The sequence below is a fragment of the Saccopteryx bilineata genome, chromosome 6 (genome assembly GCF_036850765.1).
Source record: "Saccopteryx bilineata isolate mSacBil1 chromosome 6, mSacBil1_pri_phased_curated, whole genome shotgun sequence".
NCBI lineage: Eukaryota > Metazoa > Chordata > Mammalia > Chiroptera > Emballonuridae > Saccopteryx > Saccopteryx bilineata.
The window spans coordinates 126,928,758-126,952,705 of NC_089495.1; the positions used below are offsets into that span (position 1 = coordinate 126,928,758).

General features: G+C 50.0%; 1 protein-coding gene and 1 non-coding gene across 2 annotated transcripts in view; both read left to right on the forward strand.

Annotated features, from left to right (window-relative positions):
• Positions 1-23,948, forward strand: part of RNF213 (ring finger protein 213) — a 141,026-nt gene that overhangs the window by 103,480 nt on the left and 13,598 nt on the right. The window contains exons 39-55 of the mRNA XM_066234648.1: positions 1,129-1,274; positions 2,434-2,588; positions 3,967-4,173; positions 4,503-4,684; positions 5,295-5,415; positions 8,262-8,362; positions 8,476-8,658; positions 10,053-10,222; positions 10,323-10,422; positions 15,430-15,541; positions 16,902-17,115; positions 17,333-17,523; positions 18,347-18,469; positions 19,981-20,091; positions 20,844-21,083; positions 21,353-21,434; positions 22,154-22,188. Coding sequence (XP_066090745.1) covers positions 1,129-1,274; positions 2,434-2,588; positions 3,967-4,173; positions 4,503-4,684; positions 5,295-5,415; positions 8,262-8,362; positions 8,476-8,658; positions 10,053-10,222; positions 10,323-10,422; positions 15,430-15,541; positions 16,902-17,115; positions 17,333-17,523; positions 18,347-18,469; positions 19,981-20,091; positions 20,844-21,083; positions 21,353-21,434; positions 22,154-22,188 — 2,473 coding nt within the window. The remainder of the gene's footprint in view (positions 1-1,128; positions 1,275-2,433; positions 2,589-3,966; positions 4,174-4,502; positions 4,685-5,294; positions 5,416-8,261; positions 8,363-8,475; positions 8,659-10,052; positions 10,223-10,322; positions 10,423-15,429; positions 15,542-16,901; positions 17,116-17,332; positions 17,524-18,346; positions 18,470-19,980; positions 20,092-20,843; positions 21,084-21,352; positions 21,435-22,153; positions 22,189-23,948) is intronic.
• LOC136309768 (U6 spliceosomal RNA) lies at positions 13,150-13,256 on the forward strand. The gene has a single exon (XR_010726414.1). It is a non-coding gene; the product is annotated as a U6 spliceosomal RNA (small nuclear RNA).

The following is a 23,948-nucleotide window of genomic DNA, read 5'->3' on the forward strand; positions in this document are numbered from 1 at the left end:
CTTAGCCTGGCACTTGTAGCCTCACGGCCTGTGGGAGGATTTAGTGGCATTCTGAGAAATCTGGGCTTCAGGCGCCGGCCACGTTCCATGCCCTCAGATCATGACATGACTGGCATTGCTGGCATCCACTCCATCTTTTCGGAGAGGCTGCAGTGGGAGAGCTGCATGGTCTGTGTGCTTCCTGGTTTCTCTCTGTGTGGTGGGGCTCTCAGAGCCTAGCCCTAGGTCCACTCCTGTGTTACTCCCCAAAGCTTCCTGTTTGGATTTTAGGGGGCTTCTTTACAAAGGAGAAGTGATTGTCTGCTTTCCCCCTCCCTTGCCCCTTCTCTCCCTCTTCCCCTCCTGCAGCCAGTGGCTTGATTGGCTTGAGGTTGGCCCCGGGTGCTGAGGATACCTCCATTGGAATGCATCAGCCTCAGGCACTAAAAATAGCTCAGTACTCAAGCATCAGCCCCAGATGAGGTTGCCAGATGGATCCTGGTGAGGGTGCATGCAGGAGACTGCCTCACTATCTCCTGTCCTTTCACCTTAAAAAAAAAATGAGTTAAGTGGAATTCAAAATCACCGGTGGAGGCCTAACCTGTGGTGGCGCAGTAGATAAAGCATCAACCTGGAAACCCTGAGCTTGCCTGGTCAAGGCACATATAGGAGTTGATACTTCCAGCTCCTCCCCCCTGTCTCTCTCCCCTCTCTCTCTCTCTCTCTGTCTCTCTCTCTCCCTCTCTCTCTCCTCTCTAAAATGAATCAATAAAATAAAAATTAAAAAAAAAATCACCAATGGAGACCTCGAGAAGACAGACTCGAGACTTGAACATAGACAAACTCGTTCTGACCTCATGTCCTGTCTGCACAGGGCACGGCAAGGCCCTGGCTCCCTGAGACTGTAGCCAGCCTACTTGACCCCTCCCAGGCTTGGTCTGTCTGCACAATAGATTGCACAAGGCCATCCTTGAATTCCTTTAGAACAGAAACCTGAGCTGTGACACAGACCAGAGGACTGGCTTCATTACCTTAAACATACCTCAGTCTTGAAAGCTAAGAACAGTGGGCTGGGGGGAGGTGGCTCCTGTCTTACATTTTGAGTGATACTTCACTGACTGTTTTCTGACCTCACTTGCCCAACTGCAGGTCCAAGAATGAGATGTCCCACATCCTGGTGCAGAGCCACATGAACCTCTCGGACAATGTCTGCAACGCTGTCCCATTCAGCTGGAGGATCAGGGACTACCTGGAGGAGCTGTGGGTCCAGGCTCAGTACATCTCCAAGGCTGCAGGTACATCCAGGGGAACATTGTAAGGGATCGCTGTGGCAGGAAGAGAGCCCAGGAGCCTGTCACAGGCTAGTCATTCTCATTCTAAGCGTCCTGGACAGCGAGGGCCCCAGGACTCCAATGTCCTCAGTTAGTGTTTTCTCAACAACTGCCAGTTTCAAGAGCAGAGTGCCTCCATCCAAGCTGACTGTGTCCCCTCAGAACCCTGTGGCACCTTGCCTAGCTGTCTGTGACATGCCAAGTGGTCTGGCCATTGGTGTGCCAGGAAAACCAATATTCACGCCTGACCTGTGGTGGCTCAGTGGATAAGGCGTCAACCTGGAAACACTGAGGTTGCCGGTTCAAAACCCTGGGTTTGCCTGGTCAAGGCACATATGGGAGTTGATGCTTCCAGCTCCTCCTCCCTTCTCTCTCTCTCTCCCTCTCTCTCCTCTCTCTCTTCTCTAAAAATGAATAAATAAATAAAAAAAAAATTAAAAAAAAAAAAAAAAAAAACCAATATTCACATGATGCTTTGGGAGAAGTCATCTTCCATAATGAAACAATATTTTTAAAAGGTTGGCTTATAGCTCTGCCTTTAAAATACACAGATTAAGATCCTTGAAGATGAGCTTATTTTTCTAAGCACGCCTCCTGCCACTTTTTCTGAGCAAACTTGAAGCCACCTGTCCCCAGAGGAAGGAGTTTTTCTGTTTCGAGGCCACTCCAACTGACCCTGCTTTGCCATGGTAGCATGCCACATGGGGGCAGCGCCCCATTCCCAGAGGCAGATATTTAGTTTGAGCAGAATGTGCCCCCAGTCTTGGAGAGCAGCCCACTCTTTCTGATCCTGGGGTTCCTGAGATGCATCAGGACTCAGACACACATTCGGTCTGTCTTGGGCCGTCTTCTCCTTTTGGGGCTAGTGAGGCTGTTTGTGACTGAAATGGAACATCAACTCTGCCTTTGTGTCTGCCCTTCCCCCGGAAAATATTGAATGCATCAACACAATGATCTTAGAGTCAGACCACCCACTCTCCTGTGCTGCTGGTCAGCGGACCCTTCCCCGCTGAGTGTCTGCAGAGTGGCGGGCCCAGCTATGGGGGCTACGTGTCCCGAGCAGAGGGACAGGGACGCACTGGAGTGGCGTCCTCACCCCGGGCCACTCTGGTCTCCCCGTCAGGGGCGTCCAGTAAGTTTGTAGAGATCTTCCAGAAGACTCCTCTGGGCTGCTTCCTCGCTCAGCTCTGCAAGGAGGAGAGGCAGGAGCTGCTCGACTGCTACCTGAAGGACTTCTTGCTCTTGACCATGAGGGTGTCCACGGCAGAAGAACTAATGGTAAGTGCTAACCCTGGGGCAGTGTGGACTGGCTGCAAACAGTGCTGCGGGACGGGACCCGGTCCGGGAGGACCCTGGTTCAGTGCTGCGGGACGGGACCCGGTCCGGGAGGGCCCTGGTTCAGTGCTGCGGGACGGGACCCGGTCCGGGAGGGCCCTGGTTCAGTGCTGCGGGACGGGACCCGGTCCGGGAGGGCCCTGGTTCCTGACAGGCTGCCGCACCTTCAGCCCACCGCCCAGGCCCCTAAAACAGGGAACTCTCTAGCAACATGATGAAGATCGCCAATGTCCCTGGAACACCTTCTTTTCAAATGCTTAGCTTCTCTGAAAGGAAGTTAGGCAAATATTTAACAGACCATTACAGGATAATAATAATAATAACAACAGAAATTTCAACAGAAAGATACTTCCTTCAAACTTTGTACATAAAAAAGGAAAGGGACAGATTGGAGAACATATGATTAAGGGTTAATAAAGTATGCTTAGGAGTCAATAAGAAAATTCACCCGATTTTTTAAAAAGGAGTAGAAGTTATAAACCAACTGTTCACAGAATTATACAGGCATCCAGAAAGCATTTTTTAAAGTTATTTACAAAAATTCACTTTAGAAGAGAGAGAGAAGGGGGGAGGAGCAGGAAGCATCAACTCCCACATGTGCCTTGACCAGGCAAGCCCCAGGTTTTGAACTGGCGACCTCAGCGTTCTAGTGCGTTACCACAGGTCAGGCCAGAAAACATTTGTAAAACTGCTCAAACTCACTAGTAATCAACAAAACCTGAAGAGTTGAAGCGACTCTCTTTACCTGTCCCCATGGCAATACTGTTTTTTTTTAAAAAGGCCAGCAGTTTTTTCATTGCAGACAGCCGTGTGACCAGCACAGAGCTTCCTGAACACCCCCTGGCAGGGCAAACAAGTGACCTTACAGAAACTGAACTGCGGATTCTGTCCTGAGAGCATTGTTGCACATGTGGTCAAACAGCTTAGCCCTAAGAATGTTCGTTCTAGCTTTGTTGCTAAAAATGGAAGATGAGAAACCATTTAAGTGTCCAAAAATAGGGGTTGGACAAATGAAGTGCGCCCCCTATGGCCCCTTGATCGGGATTGCACAGCCAGTAAAGACGGTGTTCTTCAAGTACACCTAACAACAGAGAAACAGTTCATGATGGAAAGTGATACTGTGACCCTCACTTGGGGACAACAGGGAGGACAGGTAGGGGTGTTCAAATGCTAGGAGTGGATGACACCAAGAGGTAGACGAGGGACAGTGCCAGTATGCCTAAGTTTCCCTTTCCTGCCGTGTTTTGAATCGTCCCAGTTTTCCATGAGCAGCAACATGTCTGTGTGTGTGACTTAACACGTACACACTCTCTTACCCCAGTTCCTGAGGACAGCTCTGTGGTCCTGCGTCCACCAGTTGACAGCAGGAAGCCCCGAGGAGGAGCTGTCTCTCCCATGGGTGCACCTGGCCTATCAGCATTTCAGGATCCGGCTCCACAACTTCTCCAGAATCTTGACTCTTCATCCCCCAATTCTAGACAGCCTAAGCAGCACCACACAGAGCCACAGCTGGGCTGGACATGAGATGGTATGACCATTCTTGGGGACAGTTAGTTCTTCCAGCCAGGGATTGGCCTTCCTTCAGCAGGTGGGAGGGTGCTTCCGGGCCACTCTGGGAGGGAAAGCTGACAGCCATGCTCCAGATAGGAGACTCCTGCATGGGGCACCTACATTGGCACAACACATGTCAAGACACACCAAACAGGGCCTGCTGTCTTCCCAGAAAGTAAAGAGGAGGCTGCGGGCAGGTACCGTGCGAGCACACTGAGCTAACTGCCAGGGCCTCTGGGCTTGGGATTTAGAGCCGCTAAAGGGGCCAAGGAAGCGCTGCATCACAGGTCTGCTCTCCACCCCCAGACCCTGGATGCGTTTGCAGCAATGGCCTGTACTGAGCTGCTGACGAGGGACCTGCTGAAGCCCAGTCCCGAGGCATGGCTACAGACGGTGAAGAACTTGTCCATCCCTCTGGGACTCCTCTGCTCCGAGGGGTACGTGCCAGACCACAGAGGCCTGGCCGGAGACATCATCAGGGAAGTCAGGTGAGTCACTCGAGCTGGCACTCAGAGCCCCTTCCACTTGTGCTGAGTCCCAGGCAGCTTAGAGAGAAAGATGACGCAGATACCCCTGCACGGAAGGAGCCCTTTTCTCCTTCATTCCCTTAACATCAGTGCACCACCACTGCCCCCAATGCCAGGCCTCCCATTGGCACTAAGGACACAGAAGAAGAAACCGTGTGCAGGGAGTACACGGAATGAGGGGGTGACAGAAGGGTGAGCGGGCACTGGGACCCCACGGCAGGAATGCTGTGACAGTGGAACAGCCAGAAAGGACCCCACACAGGACAGTGTGGGGCGGGGCGCATTCAGGGCAGTCATTCGAGGTGGACAAGTCCTGTGCTGGCTGTGCGGGCTCAGTGGCACTCAGCAGGCACAGCTGAGACAAGAATGTGCCACCCCAGGTGACCTCCATGTGGAGTCTAATGAGAAGCCAAACTCACTAGAGGCCAGGCAGCGCATGACAGGGCCCACACCGGTCTCTCTCTCTCTGCTGGCACCCCTATCTGTGGCTCATCTTCCAGCTCCAGAGCCCCCCTCCCGTGGCTTCTCTGGCTCTCTCATCAGCTGAGTGGGTGGCGCCCTCTCTTGACAGAAACCTCTGGCACCGCATCTCCTCCGTGGTGCTCTTTGTGGAGCACGTCCTGCTGGGGACCAGGAGCTGCATGCCCGAGCTGGACAAGCTGGTGACCAAGTATGTCCTCTTGCTCGACAAGGTGAGCACTTAGGCTTGTCTCAGCATGCAGCATCTGTCTGTCCCACACAAAGTGTAACTGCAGCATAGCCTGACCTTCATCTGACAAGGTCAGCTAGAACTGCAAAGGGAAGTGATCCTGTCACAGAGGCTGCCGGGTTTTCTGTGTTTAATTCTTCAGTTGCTCACCCTGTCCTGAGTGCCAAGTCAGAGCACATCATTTTAGAGAAGCCACTCATGCACAGGACATGCAGTGAAACCTTTGGGACAGCAGAGGAGGAAGGGCTCCAGCCAGATCTTCAGTGCCCAGACCAGCCTGGCCACTACTTGCAAAATTTGGAAACATTCTAACTGTCCAACAATGGGATAAAAGGGAACTAGTATACTCATCAGATGGTATCATATAGCGGTTAGTTACTATGAATGAGGGGACCTTCATGTAGTGAAGAAGAAAGCAGCCTGACTAGATGGTGGCGCAGTGGATAGAGCGTCGGACTGGGATGCGGAAGGACCCAGGTTCGAGACCCCGAGGTCGCCAGCTTGAGCGCAGGCTCATCTGGTTTGAGCAAAGAGCTCACCAGCTTGGACCCAAGGTCCCTGGCTCCAGCAGGGGGTTGCTTGGTCTGCTGAAGGCCCGCGGTCAAGGCACATGTGAGAAAGCAATCAATGAACAACTAAGAAGTCGCAACGTGCAACGAGAAACTGATGATTGATGCTTCCATCTCTCTCCGTTCCTGTCTGTCTGTCCCTGTCTATCTCTGCCTCTGTAAAAAAAAAAAAGAAGAAGAAAGCAGGTTGCAGAAGCTTAGATACAGTGTGATGGAAAGTTTAAACCCATTTAAAATAATAACAGTATCTTTATTCATGCATACAAATGTTCCTATCTTTTTTTTTTTTTAACAGAGGCAGAGATAGAGAGGGACAGATAGCACTGACAGACGGGAAGGGAGAGAGATGAGAAGCATCAGTTCTTTGTTGCAGAGCCTTAGTTCACTGATTGCTTTCTCGTATGTGCCTTGACCAGGAAACTACAGCAGAGCAAGTGACTGGCTCAAGCCAGTGATCTTGGGCTCAAGCCAACGACCTTGGGCTTCAAACCAACGACCTTCGGGCTTTAAACCAGCGACCTCAGGGCTCAAGCCAGTGACCATGGGGTCATGTCTGTGATCCCACACTCAAGCCAGTGACCCTGCTTTCAAGCTGGTGAGCCTGCGCTCAAACCGGCGACCTTGGGGTTTTGAACCTGGGTCCTCCATGTCCTAGTCTGATGCTCTATCCACCGCGCCACTGCCTGGCCAGGCGGAATGTTCCTATCTTTAAAATTACTCAGAACACGCTTGACCAGGCAGTGGCGCAGTGGATAGAGCGTCGGACTAGGATACGTAAGACCTGGGTTCGAGACCCCAAGGTCGCCAGCTTGAGCGCGGGCTCATCTGGTTTGAGAAAAAGCTCATCAGCTTGGACCCAAGGTCACTGGCTCGAGCAAGGGGTTACTTGGTCTGCTGAAGGCCCACGGTCAAGGCACATATGAGAAAGCAGTCAATGAACAACTAAGGTGTCGCAACGAAAAACCGATGATTGATGCTTCTCATCTCTCTCCATTCCTGTCTGTCCCTATCTATCCCTCTCTCTGACTCTCTCTCTGTCCCTGTAAAAACAAAAACAAAAACAAAAAAAAAACAAGAAAAAACTACTTAGAACAATAACAGTATCTCTATATATGGATAAAGACCCCACAGTCTCTTTGGGGAGAGGAGGGATACATTTGGATTGCAGTTTAGCTGTAACATCTTGTTTCTTTAAAAAGTAATCTAAAGCAAATGTTCCAAAACAAATAAGATTTCTTAAAGCTTGGTGGTAGATTCACAAGTGGTCACTGTATTATCATTTAAAGTTTGAAATCTCTTGTAGAGGGAGGAGGGGCTAGACCTTAAAAATGGGAAGAGGGAGGCCTGACCTGTGATGGCGCAGTGGATAAAGCGTCGACCTGGGCCCTGGCCGGTTGGCTCAGCGGTAGAGCGTCAGCCTGGCGTGCAGGGGACCCGGGTTCGATTCCCAACCAGGGCACATAGGAGAAGTGCCCATTTGCTTCTCCACCCCTCCCCTCCTTCCTCTCTGCCTCTCTCTTCCCCTCCCGCAGCCAAGGCTCCATTGGAGCAAAGATGGCCTGGGTGCTGGGGATGGCTCCTTGGCCTCTGCCCCAGGCGCTAGAGTGGCTCTGGTTGCGGCAGAGCGATGCCCCGGAGGGGCAGAGCATCGCCCCCTGGTGGGCAGAGCGTCTCCCCCTGGTGGGCGTGCCGGGTGGATCCCGGTCGGGCGCATGCAGGAGTCTGTCTGACTGTCTCTCCCCGTTTCCAGCTTCAGAAAAATACAGGGAAAAAAAAAAAAGCGTCGACCTGGACTGCTGAGGTCGCCGGTTCGAAACCCTGGGCTTGCCTGGTCAAGGCACATACGGGAGTTGATGCTTCCTGCTCCTCCCCCCTTCTCTCTCTCTCTCCTCTAAAATGAATAAATAAATAAAAAATAAATAAAATAAATAAAAAAAATAGGAAGAGGGAGCAATCGGAAGTTGAGAACACCAACCTTCTCCCAAAAGTGGCATGGTCACAAAGAGCATTCAAAGCTAAAGACACTGAAATAAGTCCAAAAAAAGAAAAAAAAAGAAAAAAAAAAAAAGACACTGCTAAGTACATGCAAGGCCTTGCCCTGCAGACAGATGGAACAGTCCTGGCTACCCATCAGTGGGCCAGCCGGGTGGGTGCCATCTCTATTGCCCTGGGTTGGGGAAGATCTTGGCTCACCTGGCCTGGCTAACCTTGCCCTTCCTTACTACTAATTCTCTTGCTGGTCACTGCCTTTCTCCTCCAGTACCTGCAAGAGAACTCTGACATCAAGACCCACAAGCCTTTTATGGCAGTGATGACCGCTCTCTGTGAATGTAAGGAAGAGGCCAGCAGGATGTTTACCCGGTGAGACCTTTGGTTTGGGACCCACGAGGGAGAGGACGTTGAACCATTGTTGTTTCTAGTGTCTCCCATCCAGCTTCTGTGCTTTAGCACTGACCACTGGCCTTGGATCCTAGGTATGGGGTCCAGCCGTGCCCTGTCTGCCTGGGAGATGCACACGACCCTGCCTGCCTGCCTTGTGAGCACGTATTCTGCCTGGGCTGTGTCCGATCCTGGCTCATTCCTGAGCAGATGAGATGCCCCTTGTGTTTAACCGACTTGCCTGACAACTTTTCTCTAAAGGTTTCCCACAAACATAGGTAGAATACCCTTTCTCTTAAGAAAGCTTCTTTCTTTTTCGCCAATACGATATTCAAAAATAGAACTCTGTTAACTTTAGGAAACCTGGTCATAAGGGACTATTCCAACAGAGAAAATGGACCTTCATAATAACACCTAATGTCTCAAAATTATTGTCTCCCCAAGACATATATGTGTATAGATTTGGGAGACAGCAAACCAGGCAGTCATAAGTTATATGAAGCCATCACCAAGAGAACAAAGGAATGCAGGTGGTTTTTCCTCTTGTGGTACAGCCATTCATGTTCTATGACCTGAGGGTAAGCTAAGTACCTGTGGGCTGCCTAAGTACTCTTGGGGGGTAGGTCATTAAAGTTAATGGGAGTCCCGTGGGAAGGGCTTGGCTTCCTCCCTTTTCCTCCTTTCTGGGGCCAGCCCTGTGGTGGGGTCTTTGACACATACTTAAGAGGTTAGCCAGCTGGTCCAAAAGCTCAGGGTTCTTAGAAGGAGATGAGCACATCCTTCCTGGCACTGTTCTCCAGGCCCCTCCAAGCCATGTCAGGAGATGTTTACATGTTTTTGTTTAAAAAATTAAAATGCGCCCTGGCCGGTTGGCTCAGTGGTAGAGCATCGGCCTGGCATGCAGAAGTCCCGGGTTTGATTCCCAGCCAGGGCACACAGGAGAAGCACCCATCTGCCTCTCCACCCCTCCCCCTCTCCTTCCTCTCTGTCTCTCTCTTCCCCTCCTGCAGCCGAGGCTCCATTGGAGCAAAAGATGGCCCAGGCGCTGGGGATGGCTCCTTGGCCTCTGCCCCAGGTGCTAGAGTGGCTCTGGTTGCGACAGAGCGATGCCCCGGATGGGCAGAGCATTGCCCCTTAGTGGGCGTGCCAGGTAGATCCCGGTCGGGTGCATGCGGGAGTCTGTCTGACTGCCTCCCTGTTTCCAGCCTCAGAAAAATACAAAAATAAATAAATAAATAAATAAATAAATAAATAAATAAATAACAAAATGCCTCCTGACCAGGCGGTGGCGCAGTAGATAGAGCGTCGGACTGGGATGCGGAAGGATCCCAGTTCGAGACCCCAAGGTCCCCAGCTTGAGCGTGGGCTCATCTGGTTTGTCACTGGCTCAAGCAAGAGGTTACTCGGTCTGCTGAAGGCCCACGGTCAAGACACATATGAGAAAGCAATCAATGAACAACTAAGGAGTCGCAACGCGCAATGAGAAACTAATGATTGATGCTTCTCATCTCTCTCCGTTCCTGTCTGTCTGTCCCTGTCTATCTCTGCCTCGGTAAAAAAAAAAAAAAAAAAAAAATTCAAAATGCCATCTGCATCGCACAGCACCGAGTATGGAGGGAATTGGGAGCCCATCCTATAAGCCCTTTGACTGTAATTTTCCACCATTTCCAAGGGATGCCATTGAGAAGCACTTCCGCTTCCGACAGATGTGCACCAGCTTCTTTGTGGACCTGGTGTCTACCATGTGCTTCAAAGACAACTGTCCCCCACACAAGGATGTGGTTGAAGCTCTCCTGTCTCTGCTCTTTGTGGAAAAGAACCTCTTAAGAAATGAGCTTCAGAGTAAGTTGCTTTCTTCCTAGGAACCTAGACATCCAGTTCCCCTCTTGCTATCACATGTCTGGTGTGACCAGTAAGCTTACCTCACTCTTTCCGGTTTAAGGGTGCCGTGAACACACAAAATCTCTGTCTCCCTTTGACGACGTTGTGGACAAGACCCCTGTCATCCGCTCCGTGGTCCTGAAACTGCTTCTGAAGTACAGGTCAGTGCACTGGCGTCCAGAAAACCCTGCCTGCTTTTATTTTTCTTTCATTCTTTTTTTTTTTTAAATAAGTGCAAAGAAAGGAGATCAATAAACAGACTCCCATGCCTGACCTGTGGTGGCGCAGTGGGATAAAGCGTCAACCTGGAACACTGAGGTTGCCGGTTTGAAACCTTGGGCTTGCCTGGTCAAGGCACATATGGGAGTTGATGCTTCCTGATCCTCCCCTTTTTCTCTCTCTCTCCCCTCTCTCTAAAAATAAATAAATAAAAAGAAAAAAGAAACAGACTCCCACGTGTGACCCAACTAGGATCCACTTGGCAATCCCCCCATCTGGGGCCAATGCTTGAATCAACCAAGCTATCCTCAGCGCCTGGGGCTGACACTCGAACCAATAAAGCCACTGGCTGCAGAAGGGGAAGAGAGAAAAGGAGAAGAGGGAAAGAGAGAGAAGCAGATAGTCGCTTCTCATGTGTGTCTTGACTGGGGATCAATCCCAAGATGTCTGCATGCTGTGCCGACGCTCTATCCACTGAGCAGCCAGGCAGGGCTTTTCCTCCTCATCCAGGTTCCCTCTGCTGCCTGCACTCGTCCCCGCAGGACAGGCAGCAAGTTCACGTAAGGAAGGCTTCTCCAGCGGCACGGCACCTGCCTTAGTTGTCTGTATTGGGGGGGTGGTTGGCCATTCTTGCATTCTTGCAAATGCACACAGCTCCACCACGGCACATGTTGTCAGGGAGAAGAAAGCAGGTGGTGGGAAGGGGCCTGGGATGGAACTCAGGTGGGAACTCCCTAGCGGTCTAGGCGTGTGATGTTTGGGAAGGTAACTGGTACTGTCCCCTGGCTGTCCCAGACCTCCTCAAAGCTTTGCTTCAGCTCCTAAACTTCTATGTCTTTGTGGATGGATAGAGAAGTCCCATAGGGCGTTGAGTTCTCCTTTAGAAAGAGCTAAGAAGGTGACCTGTATTCAGAAGACTTCTCCCAAAGGGTGCTCAGCATATGTGGCCCGTGTTCTGATTGGCACGGTGTCCTTGGAGGTGTTGGCCAAATCAAGACGCTGCAAGAAAGGCTGTACTAGAAACCACTATTTTTGACTTAACCATCCAAAAGCAGACATAGAGGAGAGATTAGATGTCCATGTAACACATGGATCCACAGCATCCTCGTCCATGGACACATCCTTTTCCTTTTTAATGTTCATCATTTATGAAACAGGGTTCCTGCAGGATTTTCAAGCAAAAAGATCTTAAAATGCATTTTATTACAGAACCAGTGTCTCGTTCTGCTTTTCAGGTGTATACATAGTTGACTTGCGATACGAAGAGAGCCTCCTTTGATGTTCTGTAACGTCCACCAGTTCTGATAAGTGTGCGACATCTGTGTGCACTTGATGTTCTTTGCTCAGAGACATCACCATGGAGTCGCTGACAGGCATACCTCCCGGCATGTAGTGTGGATGTAGTTACAGGAGTAGAGACAGCCCACTCACAGGGTACACGCTCTGTCTTGCAATAGGGGCTGCACATTATAGAACTGACATTAAGATAGAAATCTTGAGCCCTGGCCAGTTGGCTCAGTGGTAGAGCGTCGGCCCAGTGTGTGGATGTCCTGGGTTCGATTCCCAGTCAGGGCACACAGGAGAAGCACCCATCTGCTTTTCCACCCCTCCCCCTTGCCTTCCTCTCTGTCTCTTTCTTCCCCTCCTGCAGCCAAGGCTCCATGGGAGCAAAGTTGGCCCAGGCGCTGAGGATAGCTCCATGACCTTCGCCTCAGGCGCTAGAATGGCTCTGGCAGCAATGGAGCAATGCCCCAGATGGGCAGAACATTGCTCCCTGCTGGGCATGCCAGGTGGATCCTAGTCAGGTGCATGTGGGAGTCTGTCTGAGTGCCTCCCCGTTTCTAACTTCAGAAAAATACCCCCCCAAAAAAAGATAGAAATCTTGAAACATAAGACATAATTTTTAAGTTGGCATTGTCTCTGAGATGTGCTGGCTTGTTGTCCCTTTGTTCTGGGGGTTTGAACATTTTGTGTGTATGATTTGGCTGGACTTGGAGTTGCTTTGTGGAAATCTAGACAGCTCTCTGGGTAGACTGCCCCCCCTACACCCTCCAAGCCCCCTGTTCCTGGGCTGCCTCACCCCTAGCTGCCTGTGGTCTGGACACTTGAAGGGAGACCAGTCACACTTTTTTTTTGGCTAAGTCTTGGGCCACAGAGGGCGGACACCACTTATGTAAGTTCCTTGTTGGGGTCAGATGCCCAGGACAGTATCAGTAGGGGCACTTGACGATCCAGTATTGCAGTTTCCAGAGTGTGGGTGCCTGGATTCTACAGGGAGTCCGTGCGGTCACGACTATTTTTAATATAGTACTAAGATGATTCACCTTTTTCAATATGTTGGCATGTGCAATGTGACTAACGCCACAGTGGGTAATGGCTGGCATCTCAGCATGAGGAAAACTGTCCTGGGAGCCCTTCCTCATCGCCTTGCATGGGTTGTCCTAAAAATAACAGTTTTGCCTGACCTGTGGTGGCGCAGTGGATAAAGCGTCGACTTGGAAATGCTGAGGTTGCCGGTTCGAAACCCTGGGCTTGCCTGGTCAAGGCACATATGGGAGTTGATGCTTCCAGCTCCTCCCCCTTCTCTCTCTCTGTCTCTTCTCTCTCTCTCTGTCTGTCTCTCCCTCTCCTCTCTAAAATGAACAACAACAACAAAAAATAACAGTTTTGTGCTTACTTCAGCAGCATGTGCGCTAAACTTGGGGAGATACAGAAAAGATTAGCCTGACCTCTGTGCAAAGATGACATGCAAATTCACGACATGTAACAAAAAATAAAATAAAAATGAGAATGGCAATTTCTTACCTTTTGTGACAACATGGATGGACCTGGAGACTATTATGTTAAGTGAAATAAGCCAGGCAGAGAAAGAAAAATATCATATGACCTCACTTATATGAGGAATCTAATGAACAATGTGAACTGAGGAACGGAATAGAGGCAGAGGCGGGGTCAGAGGGACCAGAGGGAAAGAGGAAGAGAGGATGGGATCCGAGAGGGGAAAGGGATTAGTGAAATTATGTATACAGAACACAGAGACAAAGGGAGCAGGACAGCAGATCCTGGAGAGAAGGGGGAGGGTGTTGGGGGGAGGGGCCAAAGGGGGTATCAAGGGGAACACAGGGGTGGGGAGGGAGATATATTCGATAGGACACTGAATCTATGTAAACACAGTAAATTAAAGTAAAAAAAAACAACAAAGAATGGCAGTTTCCCTGAAGAACATCCTTGGTGAGGCTATCAAAGTCATCACTCTGACTAGATCTTGACACGGATAGGACACGGATGTTCTGTTGACGTGAGCAGCACACAACAGGAAAACCATGCCAGCAATTTCTGAGTGGCACTCCAAGCGAGCTGCTTTGTGCACGGACGCCCTCTGGGACTTGGCAAGGGACTGCCAGCCTGTAGTACGTGGGCATTACTTTTCCTCAAGAGCAAGTGAAGGGAAAATTCAAGCTTTTAAGCAAAACTGAAAATTTTGCAAACTTGTATCTTCTACTGTGAGCCTGTCAGCTTTCTCATAACATAAAGACTTTTTGATGACATGGGTAGTGATATTAGGAATGTGAGGTTTGGCCCTGGCCATGTTGCTCTGTGGATAAAATATTGTCCCAGCATGCCAGAGGTCACGGGTTCAATCCAGATCAGGGCATGTGTGAGAAGCAACCAGTGAGTTACAACTAAGTGTAACAATGAGTTGATGTTTCTCTCTCTTTCGGTGAATGGAAAAACAACTAAGAAAAAAAAAAGTGAGGTTTTAAAATACATATTTTAAAATAAGAATGTGTCAATGTTGGCAAGTTCCACATAGCTCAGTGCACCAATGTTTTCGAATGACCCATGTTTCATGTTACAGAATCATGTGTTTGTCAGAAACAACTCCGCTTCAAGTGCAAGGTCGACCATTTGACTTAATGTAACTGGCTAAAGAGGCACAGGTGCAGTTTCAAAGTGCACATTGCAACATCTTTAGAAACTACCCATTTATCAGAGAAGAATATTTAAAATTACCTGGAAGACAAGCTGTTTCTCCCAGATACACAGCACTCCAGAGCAGATTCTCTGATACTTCAGTATAGGCACAGCTGATGGAAGCAAGAGCAAGTCAGAAGGTCAGGCAGACTCAAACTGTTCTGAGAGGCTTGGAAAACAAAGCCATTTTTGTTTTGGGAAATAGCTTGATTTTAAATGTTATTTTTTTTAAATCCCTAGTGGGTTCAATTTTGTCATTTTAAATGAGTTCATTTCTACTACCGTAAATATCAATAGCTATAACCCACATAAACAAAAGTTCTTAGGGGTTCTCCATAATTTTTAAGACTGCAAAGGAGTCCTGAAACCAAGACGTGGCAACAGCCAGTCTAAAATGCAACATTTTTTCTCCCTTCTTTTTTCGAGTGAGAGGAGGGGAGACTGAAAGACAGATTCCTGCGTGTGCCCTAACCAGGATCCACCTGGCAACCTCCATCTGGGGAGGATGCTTTGCCCATCTGGGACCATGCTTGCTACCTAGCTATTTTTAGCCCCTAAGGTGGAGGCTTCATGGAGCCGTCCTCAGCACCTGGGTCCAGCTCGCTAGAATCAATGGAGCCTTGGCTGCAGGAGTGGAAGGGAGAGAGAGAAGCGAGAGGGGGAAGGGTGGAGAAGCAGATGGGTGCTTCTGTGTGCCCTGATCAGGAATCAAACCAGAGACTCCCACATGCTGGGCCAGTGCTCTACCACTGAGCCAACTGGTCAGGGCCCTAAAATGCAACATTTTATATTCTCCAATGTCATACTGAAACGTTTTCAATAAAGTCATGTGACATACTATACCTATGTATGTATGCATATATTTACATAGGGAGATTGACAAAGATAAGTCAGCTATTGTTTTCATTTATTTGTTTTTTCAAAATAAACGTCCGGACCTGAGATAACCAGGTTTACTACTTCTCTTTCTGTAGCTTCCACGAAGTGAAAGATTACATTCAGGATTACTTGTCCCAGTTGGAGAAGAAAGCATTCATAGGGGAAGATAAGACTGAGCTCTACATCCTGGTCAGCAGATGTCTGGAGGTAGCGTCACCCCTCCCTGGATTTCTTTGGCACACTGGTTGCACCACATCATTTGCACAATGGAAAAACACTTCTGAAAAGTCACAGGATACAATTTTTTTTAAATAAGAGGAAAGGAAAGAGACAGACTCCAGTATGTACCCTGACTGGGGTCCACCCAGCCAGCCCCCTACTGACAATGCTCTGCCCAACTTGTGCCGTTGCTCTGCAACCGAGTTATTTTAGCACCTTACGTGGAGGCTCCACAGAGCCATCCTCAGTGCCTGGGGCCAACTCACTCAAAGCAATGGAGCCATGGCTGCGGGAACAGAAGAGAGAAAGAGAGAAGAGGGAGGGGAAGAGGTGGAGAGGCAGGGCTTCTCCTGTGTGCCCTGACCAGGAATTATACCTGGGAAATCCACATACCAGGCTGATGCTCTACCACTGAGCCAACCAGCCTAGGCCACAGAATACAATTTTAGTGGCTGAAATTAATGGACATGGTGTTCCAGGCAAGGGAAAAAAAGGGGAGAGGTTTCAAAAGCATTGCCTCTGCCCTCAGTCATTGTCTATATTGGCATTGATGTGCAGGAGAAAAAAAAATGAAAACAGGCTAGACAATATACCATTCAAGTTCATGTTTAGCTCCAGGGGGAGGGACTTCGAATACTTTCCATTTTCATTGTCTTTTTTTTTTAATTTTATTTATTCACTTTAGAGAGGAGAGAGAAAGGGAGAGAAAGAGGAGAGAGAGAGAGAGAGAGAGAGAGAGAGAGAGAGAAGGGGGAGGAGCTGGAAGCATCAACTCCCATATGTGCCTTGACCAGGCAAGCCAGGGTTTTGAACCAGCGACCTCAGCATTTCCAGGTCAATGCTTTATCCACTGGGCCACCACAGGTCAGGCCATTGTCTTCATTTTTTTTGTTATGTTCAAAACTTTTACAATGCATTTGAGAAAACTTTAGATCATACACCATTTTTTTTCCTCAGAGGTTTCCTTTGTCTCCTCTTTCTTGGTCTTAAAGTAAAAAAAAGAGAGAATAGGTTTCCAGGGTTCAGAAAAACGAACCCGAAAACCTACAGCCTTCTTCATCCTCCCTGTAGTTTCTACGTGTTGCATGGCAAGTTCTGGAGGGTTGGGCTTGCATATTAAAAAGAACATCACTGGCCTGACCTGAGGTGGCACGGTGGATAAAGCAACCTGGAACACTGAGGTCGCTAGTTTGAAACCCCAGGCTTGTCTGGTCAAGGCACATATGGGAGTTGATGCTTCCTGCTTCTCCCCCTTTCTCTCTCTTTCTCTCTCCCTCTCTCTCTCTCCTCTCTAAAAATAAATTAAAAAACAAAACAAAAGAGTGCCCTTTTCCATCTGGTCCCCCAGGATTCCATCCACGAGAAGAATAGTTCTTTCCCCACCAGTGATGACCTGAGATTCCTGCGGGAGGATGGTCAGTTACTCCAGGCATGTCTGTCAGGAAGGCATCACAGAGAACCTGCCTGTGAGGCTTCCGTGGAATACCTGCAGGAGATGGCCCGGATCCGCATCTGCCTAGACAGGGCTTCCGAGGTCCTCTCAGAGCTCCGGCCAGGCTTGGGCAAGTTCTTCCTCTGCACCTTTCTTCTCCTCGGCTCAGAGCCCCTTACAGAGAAATCCGGGAAGTGTGGGAGACTGGTCCTCAGAGTAACACTGGCCCCTTTCCCTCAAGTTGGTGTTTTACTCCAAGTTTCTATTTTACTAGCTTCGTGTCTGTCCCAGACTCTGAATGACAACACTGTCCCCGGCACTGACCGCTTTATCCTTGGTCTCTGCAGAGATGGCCAAGGAGAAGCAGCAGTTCCTGCAACAGGTCAAGCACTTCTGCGCCCGGGTCCAGAATGACTGGTACCGGGTGTACCTGGTGAGGAAGCTCACGAGCCTTCGGGGGATAGAGTTTGTACAGTATCTGTCCCGGCCCGGACATCCGGCCCAGTGGGTGTTTCCCAAGGAAGTCATTGCACAGCAGGTGAGGAGCAGTCCCAACCCCCCTGGGTACTGTCACACCCCTGGGCACACCCCCCTCCCAGGAGCAGGTGTCCCCAACTTCCTCCTGCCCACTCAGGAAGGCTGGCGTCTGGTCTGGGCCTTTGTGTCCCAAGTCAGTCAGCTCCACCAGTGATGGCCTTTCCCAGCTTGCCTGAGGGAGAGGTGTGCGTGCTGCCTGAGGGACAGGTGTGCGTGCTGCCTGAGGGAGAGGTGTGCTGCTGCCTGAGGGAGAGGTGTGCTGCACCGGCCTCTGCTCCGCTGTCCTCCTGTAGTCCTTATGCGGCATCACTTCGGATCCCGCTGGACCACGGGAGCAGTAAAAAAATGGGTCTGTGGCTTTTGCTTCCAGCAAAGTAGAAGTCATTGGGCTTGTAGGACAAGGTCTTTCTACCCCAGCAGCGGGGATGGGGAGAACCAGGGTGCAACAGTCCTTTCCTTGTGCTCAGAAATAAACAAATTGCATTGTTCATAGTGGCACTAAAAACGCTGACATTCTGGGGGGGGTTAACTACCAATTGGAGCATAGATTGAGTGAAGTCACCTGGCCTCTGATACTGCTGAGTGGAGGCAAGGTTGGCATCGCCTCCTCCTTCCCTGCTCTGTCCACCCCTCCGGCTGCAGGGAGCCTGGAGGAGTGTCCCACACAGCACTGCACTTCCCTGCCACAAGCCCGCCTGGAGTCCCAGCTTAGCACCTTTGAACCTCCAGTGATCGCCAGCTTCTTTTCCTTCTGCAGACAGTTATTTGCTACACGTTACCCCCACCGTCCCGCCATGATTAACTCTGTGTTCCTGGGCTTGCAGAAGGACTATCCAGGCCAGATGGATCGCTACCTGGTGCATGGAGAGGAGTACAAGGCTGTCCGTGACGCTGTGGGCAAAGTCATTCTGGAATGCAAACCCCTGGCTTTTGTAACTGCTCTGGAGGTAGGATGGGTCAAGGCCTCTCAGAACCTGCCTCTTTCCTTTGTTATATCCCACGATGCAGTGGAGTGTCCCAGAGGGTGACAGCGCCTTGGAAGCCACAGTTCCCTAGCCCCCACTGGCAAGCAATAATAGAAGAGCTGGGTGGACAGATTTGCTTCGTCTCACTGACCTGCCAAGGCCATTAGTGACAGCAGGTCCTCTATGTTGTGTCTGTCAGTTACTTTCTCTGAGACCCTGCTGAGATCACTTCCTACAAGATTGCTCTGATGGGACGCATGTGGGCACAACCAGCAGTGTGGGTACTCATGGGTGTTCACTGTCCAGCATGTGCCTATTATGCGTGCATGCAGTTCTCTGTGTTAAAGAGAGATGGATGCAGGGTGTTTAGAATTATCTTTTGGCCCTTGCTGTTTTGCTTGGTGGATAGAACATTGGCCTGGTATATGGACACCCTGGGTTCAGTCCCCAGTCAGGGCACACAGGAGAAGTGACCATCTGCTTCTCCCGCACACCCACCCTCCCCTCCGTCTTCCCCTCTGCCCCTCCCGCAGCCAGTGGCTCTGTTGGTTCGAGCGTCTGCCCCAGATTCTGAGGATAGCTTTGTTGGTTTAAGCATCAGCTGCAGACACTGAGGATAGCTTGGTTGATTCCAGCATCGGCCCCCAAATGGGGGTTGCTGGGTAGATCCCTGTAGGGGCGCATGTGGGGATCTGTCTGTCTACCTCCCTCATCTCACTGAATAATAATAAAAAATGAATAGAGTCTGATCTTTCAAATGTTCTGGTGTTGCTTCTTTTGGAGACCCCATTTCCCCTGGCACTGTGCCAGGACATGTTTCCAGGACCAGGAAGTGGTCAGAGAATAGATGGTGGCATCTGTTATGCTGTCATGAGACTTCTACTACATGTGCTCTGAGTCTAGTAGAAATCTTTGTGAACTCTGCAGCCTTGGAGCTGGCTGTTGCCAGGAGGCAGTCCTTGAGGCTCAGGGTCCAGGTCTGTAGGGTCTTAGGAAAGTCTCCTCAAGCCCTGGCTGGTTGGCTCAGTGGTAGAGCGTTGGCCTGGCGTGCAGAGGTCCCGGGTTCGATTCCTGGCCAGGGCACACAGGAGAAGCGCCCATCTGCCTCTCCACCCCTCCCCCTCTCCTTCCTCTCTGTCTCTCTCTTCCCCTCCTGCAGCCGAGGCTCCATTGGAGCAAAGTTGGCCCAGGCGCTGGGGATGGCTCCTTGGCCTCTGCCCCAGGTGCTAGAGTGGCTCTGGTTGCAACAGAGCGACGCCCTGGAGGGGCAGAGCGTTGCCCCCTGGTGGGCGTGCCGGGTGGATTCCGGTCGGGCGTATGCGGGAGTCTGTCTGACTGTCTCTCCCTGTTTCCAGCTTCAGAAAAATACAAAAAAAAGAAAAAAAGAAAGAAAGTCTCACCCTATCGTGGTGTAGGTGCTGAAGCACATGGGCTCTGGCCCTTGGCAGGAGCTGTATATGCTACAAAGTCTTTCTTGGTGTCCTTGCTCTCAGGCCTGCAGGAGCTCCCAGACCCAACAGGCAGTCTACCTACTGTTGGCGCTTTTCAGAGAGGTCACCACTCTGTACCAGTCCTGCAACGCCAGCCTGCACCCCAAGCCAGAGGTGAGTGTCTGTCTCCAGGGCTTGTGGCCATAGTCTCAATATTCGGAGGGTACTTGTCTGCCCATAATTTTTAAATCTAGGATAGGGGTTTTCACCTTTCTCATATGGAGAGACTATTTTCTGTTTTACCCAAAGCTGTTAGAATTATAGGTAAAACTAAAGTCAAGGCCCTGGCCAGGTAGCTCAGTTGGTTGGAGTGTTGTCTTGCTTCGCCAATGTTGCAGGTTCAATCCCCAGTCAGGGCACATGCAGGAATCAACCAAAGAGTGGAACAACAAATCAATGTTCCTTTCTCTCTCTAAAAATCAGTCAATAAAAACAATTTAAAAACTAATGTCGCCTGACCAGGTGGTGGCGCAGTGTATAGAGCATCAGACTGGGATTCAGAGGACCCAGATTCAAGACCCCGAGGTCACCAGCTTTAGCATGAGCTCATCTGGTTTGAGCAAGGCTCACCAGCTTAAACCCAAGGTCACTGGCTCAAGCAAGGGGTCACTCAGTCTGCTGAAGGCCCACAGTCAAGGCACACATGAGAAAGCAATCAATGAACAACTAAGGTGTAGCAACGAAAAACTGATGATGGATGCTTCTCATCTCTCTTCATTCCTGTCTGTGTGTCCCTCTCTATCCCTCTCTCTGACTCTGCCTCTGTAAAAAAAAAAAAAAAAATGTGTGACTGACTTGAGAGCAAACCAGTGAATTCAGCGTGCCTTCTTCTTTTGTGCTTTAACATTGAAACGTGTTCCTGTCAGCAACGTGAGGCCATGAACAAGTTCATTGAAGAAAGCCAGATCCTTTCCCCCGACATGAGAGGTTTTGCCACATCTCTTGTGGCCAACACACTGCCGCTGCTGAGGACAGATCCCGGTGACGGTGGCCCTGAGGGCACAGTGACAGAAATGGCCGTTCATGCTGCAGCTGTCCTCCTCTGTGGACAAAACAGAGTCCTTCAACCCCTGAAGAACTTGGCCTTCTCCCCAGCCACCATGGTGGTAAGACTGCACGCTCTGCTTGGTCACCGGCAGACACCAGCCCCTGCCGGGGGACCTGCTGAACGTGCTTGTTTTCTCAAGTCTGCCTCTGTCTCACCTGATCCTAAAGTCCACTGTGACGGTGACAGTCTTGCCTCACTCTTGGTTGTCTCATGGAGAGCTGTGACATTTTCTTCAGTGTTTGGGGTCAAGAAGAAAGGAAACAAGACGTCTGTGTCCTTGCTCTGGACCTCCTGCCTGATCATTGCTCTGCTTTCTTGGTTTTTCAGACAGCATATCTCCCAACGATGCCCGAGGACTTGCAGGCTCAAGCCAGAAACTGGCAGGGTCTAGAACACGTCCGCTGGTATAGTAAGTATTGATGTCTCAGACAGTCACAGTTCTCTGAGCTTTGAAAAGTTTCCTGATGCCACGGGAGCCGTTGGCTTAGAGTGGGAGTTCATGTGGTTGGTGCCTGTGGGTCCCAGAGTGCCCTCCCCTCCTGCCATTGGTGCGTGGTGGGACAGGAGCGGCCTGCAGAGTGTAGATGACCATCATGTCCTTCCTGGTCATGGGCAAGGACCTGCAGGACCTGCTCCTTTTCCCTGGACTATGCGTCTGGGGAGAAGGACACTGGGAACCACTTACATCAGAGGCTCAGTTACAACACAACCAAGTTTTTTGATCTAAAGATGTTTCTTTTAGAAAAAATAAAACTGGGAGACAGAACCATGTCACCCATGACTTTATGTAAATTTTGCTCTCGCCTGAGTAAATAATCAAAAGTTAAAAAACATGTTCTAAAAGTTGTTCTAAAACATGCTTGTGGCAAAAACCCCCAGAGAAAACAGAAGTATATAAAATCCTATCTACCTTGCCTTCCACAGTAACCCCAGCATAGGCCTGGGATCTAGTTTCTCTCTGCTCTGTAGACTTCAACTCAGAGACACTTTCCCATACGTACTTGGGACACATCCGCCTTGCATCCAGTGTAGTCAGGCCAGTGAGGAAAGAGTTAGCTTTCCCTTTGAACTGTGGGTCATTAGGTGAAACCTCACCAGCCAATGCATGTCCCATTGTTCTCCCAACAGTGTGTCCCAATGGTCACCAGTGCTGTGTAGGAGAGGTGAGTCTTGTTTTGGAGCAGGGTTTGGGGGGCTTAAAACGAGTGTTCCTTCAGGGCTGGGAGGGGTGGGAGAGCATGGAGGAGGAGGATAATGAGGTCTTGTCTCTCCAGGAGAACATAGACTGTTTTGAGGGCTGTCCCCGGTGTTCCAAGTAAAGCTCTACATGGAGCTCCGTGTGCCCAGCCAGCCTCTCAGCCTCGACACTTTGCACATACCTCTTTACTGGGGGCTGTTTTGTGCATTGCAGGGTGTGTAGTATCCCTGGCCTCACCAGATGCTGGGAGCACCCCTCTCCCCAGTGTGACACCCAGGGATGCCATGGGTCCCCTGGGGGACAGAATGGCTGCTGGTTAGGAACCAGTGCTAGCCACTTTTCCTGGCGCCTGCAGACACGTGCCTTTCTGTGATGGCAAAGTGGGGACTGGGTCAGAAGCTGGATGACCAGCCCAGAGAAAAGAGACAGGGCAGAGAGCAGAGCCAGGAAGAGGAAAAAGACTTGTAGCTCATAAGCTGGGGGGCAGGACCTGTGTGTTCCTCATCCCTGAGTCCCAATACCCTTGTTAGGGTCGTTGGTATCTGCCTGCTCAGCAGCGGGCTGTGGAAGCAACAAATGTTAATCGATAAATTAAATGAGAGAGGGAGGGGTACAGAGAGAACTGGATGGAGGGTGGCGGAGGACGATCTCTCTTCAGGTGATGGGTATGCAACATAACTAAATGACAAGATAACCTGGAAATGTTTTCTTTGAATGTATGTACCCTGATTTATTGATGTCACCCCATTAAAATAAAATTTTATTTATTTAAAAAAATAATAATAAATAAATGAGAGACACAGAGGGAACTAATTGATATGCACCCTCCGCTCTAAGTTTCCTGACTTCTGTATCTGTGAAGGGTGATAGCCAGGTTCACCCCAGACTATGCCAGCCGTGCCTGTCTGTAGTCTGTCCCAGAGTACGAGCCATAGTTGCCAGCACAGAGTCCAGTGTTGCAGAACGAGGAAGCAGTAGACCATATGGTTCCATTATTTTAAAGATATTACTCATTTTAGCCTGACCAGGTGGAGGCACAGTGGATAGAGCATTGGACTGGGATGCAGAGGACCCAGGTTCGAGACCCCGAGGTCACCAGCCTGAGTGCGGGCTCATCTGGTTTGAGCAGAGCTCACCAGCTTGAACCCAAGGTCGCTGGCTCGAGCAAGGGGTTACTCGCTCTGCTGTAGCCCCATGGTCATCAAGGCACATATGAGAAAGCAATCAATGGACAACTAAGGTGTCACAACAAAAAACTAATGATTGATGCTTCTCATCTCTCTCCGTTCCTGTCTGTCTGTCCCTGTCTATCCCTCTCTCTGACTCTCTCTCTGTCTCTGTAAATAAAAAAAATTTAAAAAAAGATATTATTCATTTTAGAGAGAGAGAAAGAGGAAGGGGGAGGAGCAGGAAGCATCAATTCCTATATGTGTCTTGACCAGGCAAGCTCAGGGTTTTGAACCCGTGACCTCAGCATTTCAGGTTGACGCTTTATCCTCTGTGCCACCACGGGTCAGGTATTTATTTATTTTTTAAAATAGAAGTCCATAACAGAGTTGAGGAAATGCGGCGCTCGCAGTATCAGGAAAGAAAGCGCCCGAAATGGTGACAGTAGGGGGTGGAGAGCAGACAAAGCCCAGGATGGAACACTGGCTAGACACACACTGATGATTCTGTCTGGGAGGGAAACTTCAATTGTCTCTCCTGTTGAGAAAGACCCAGATT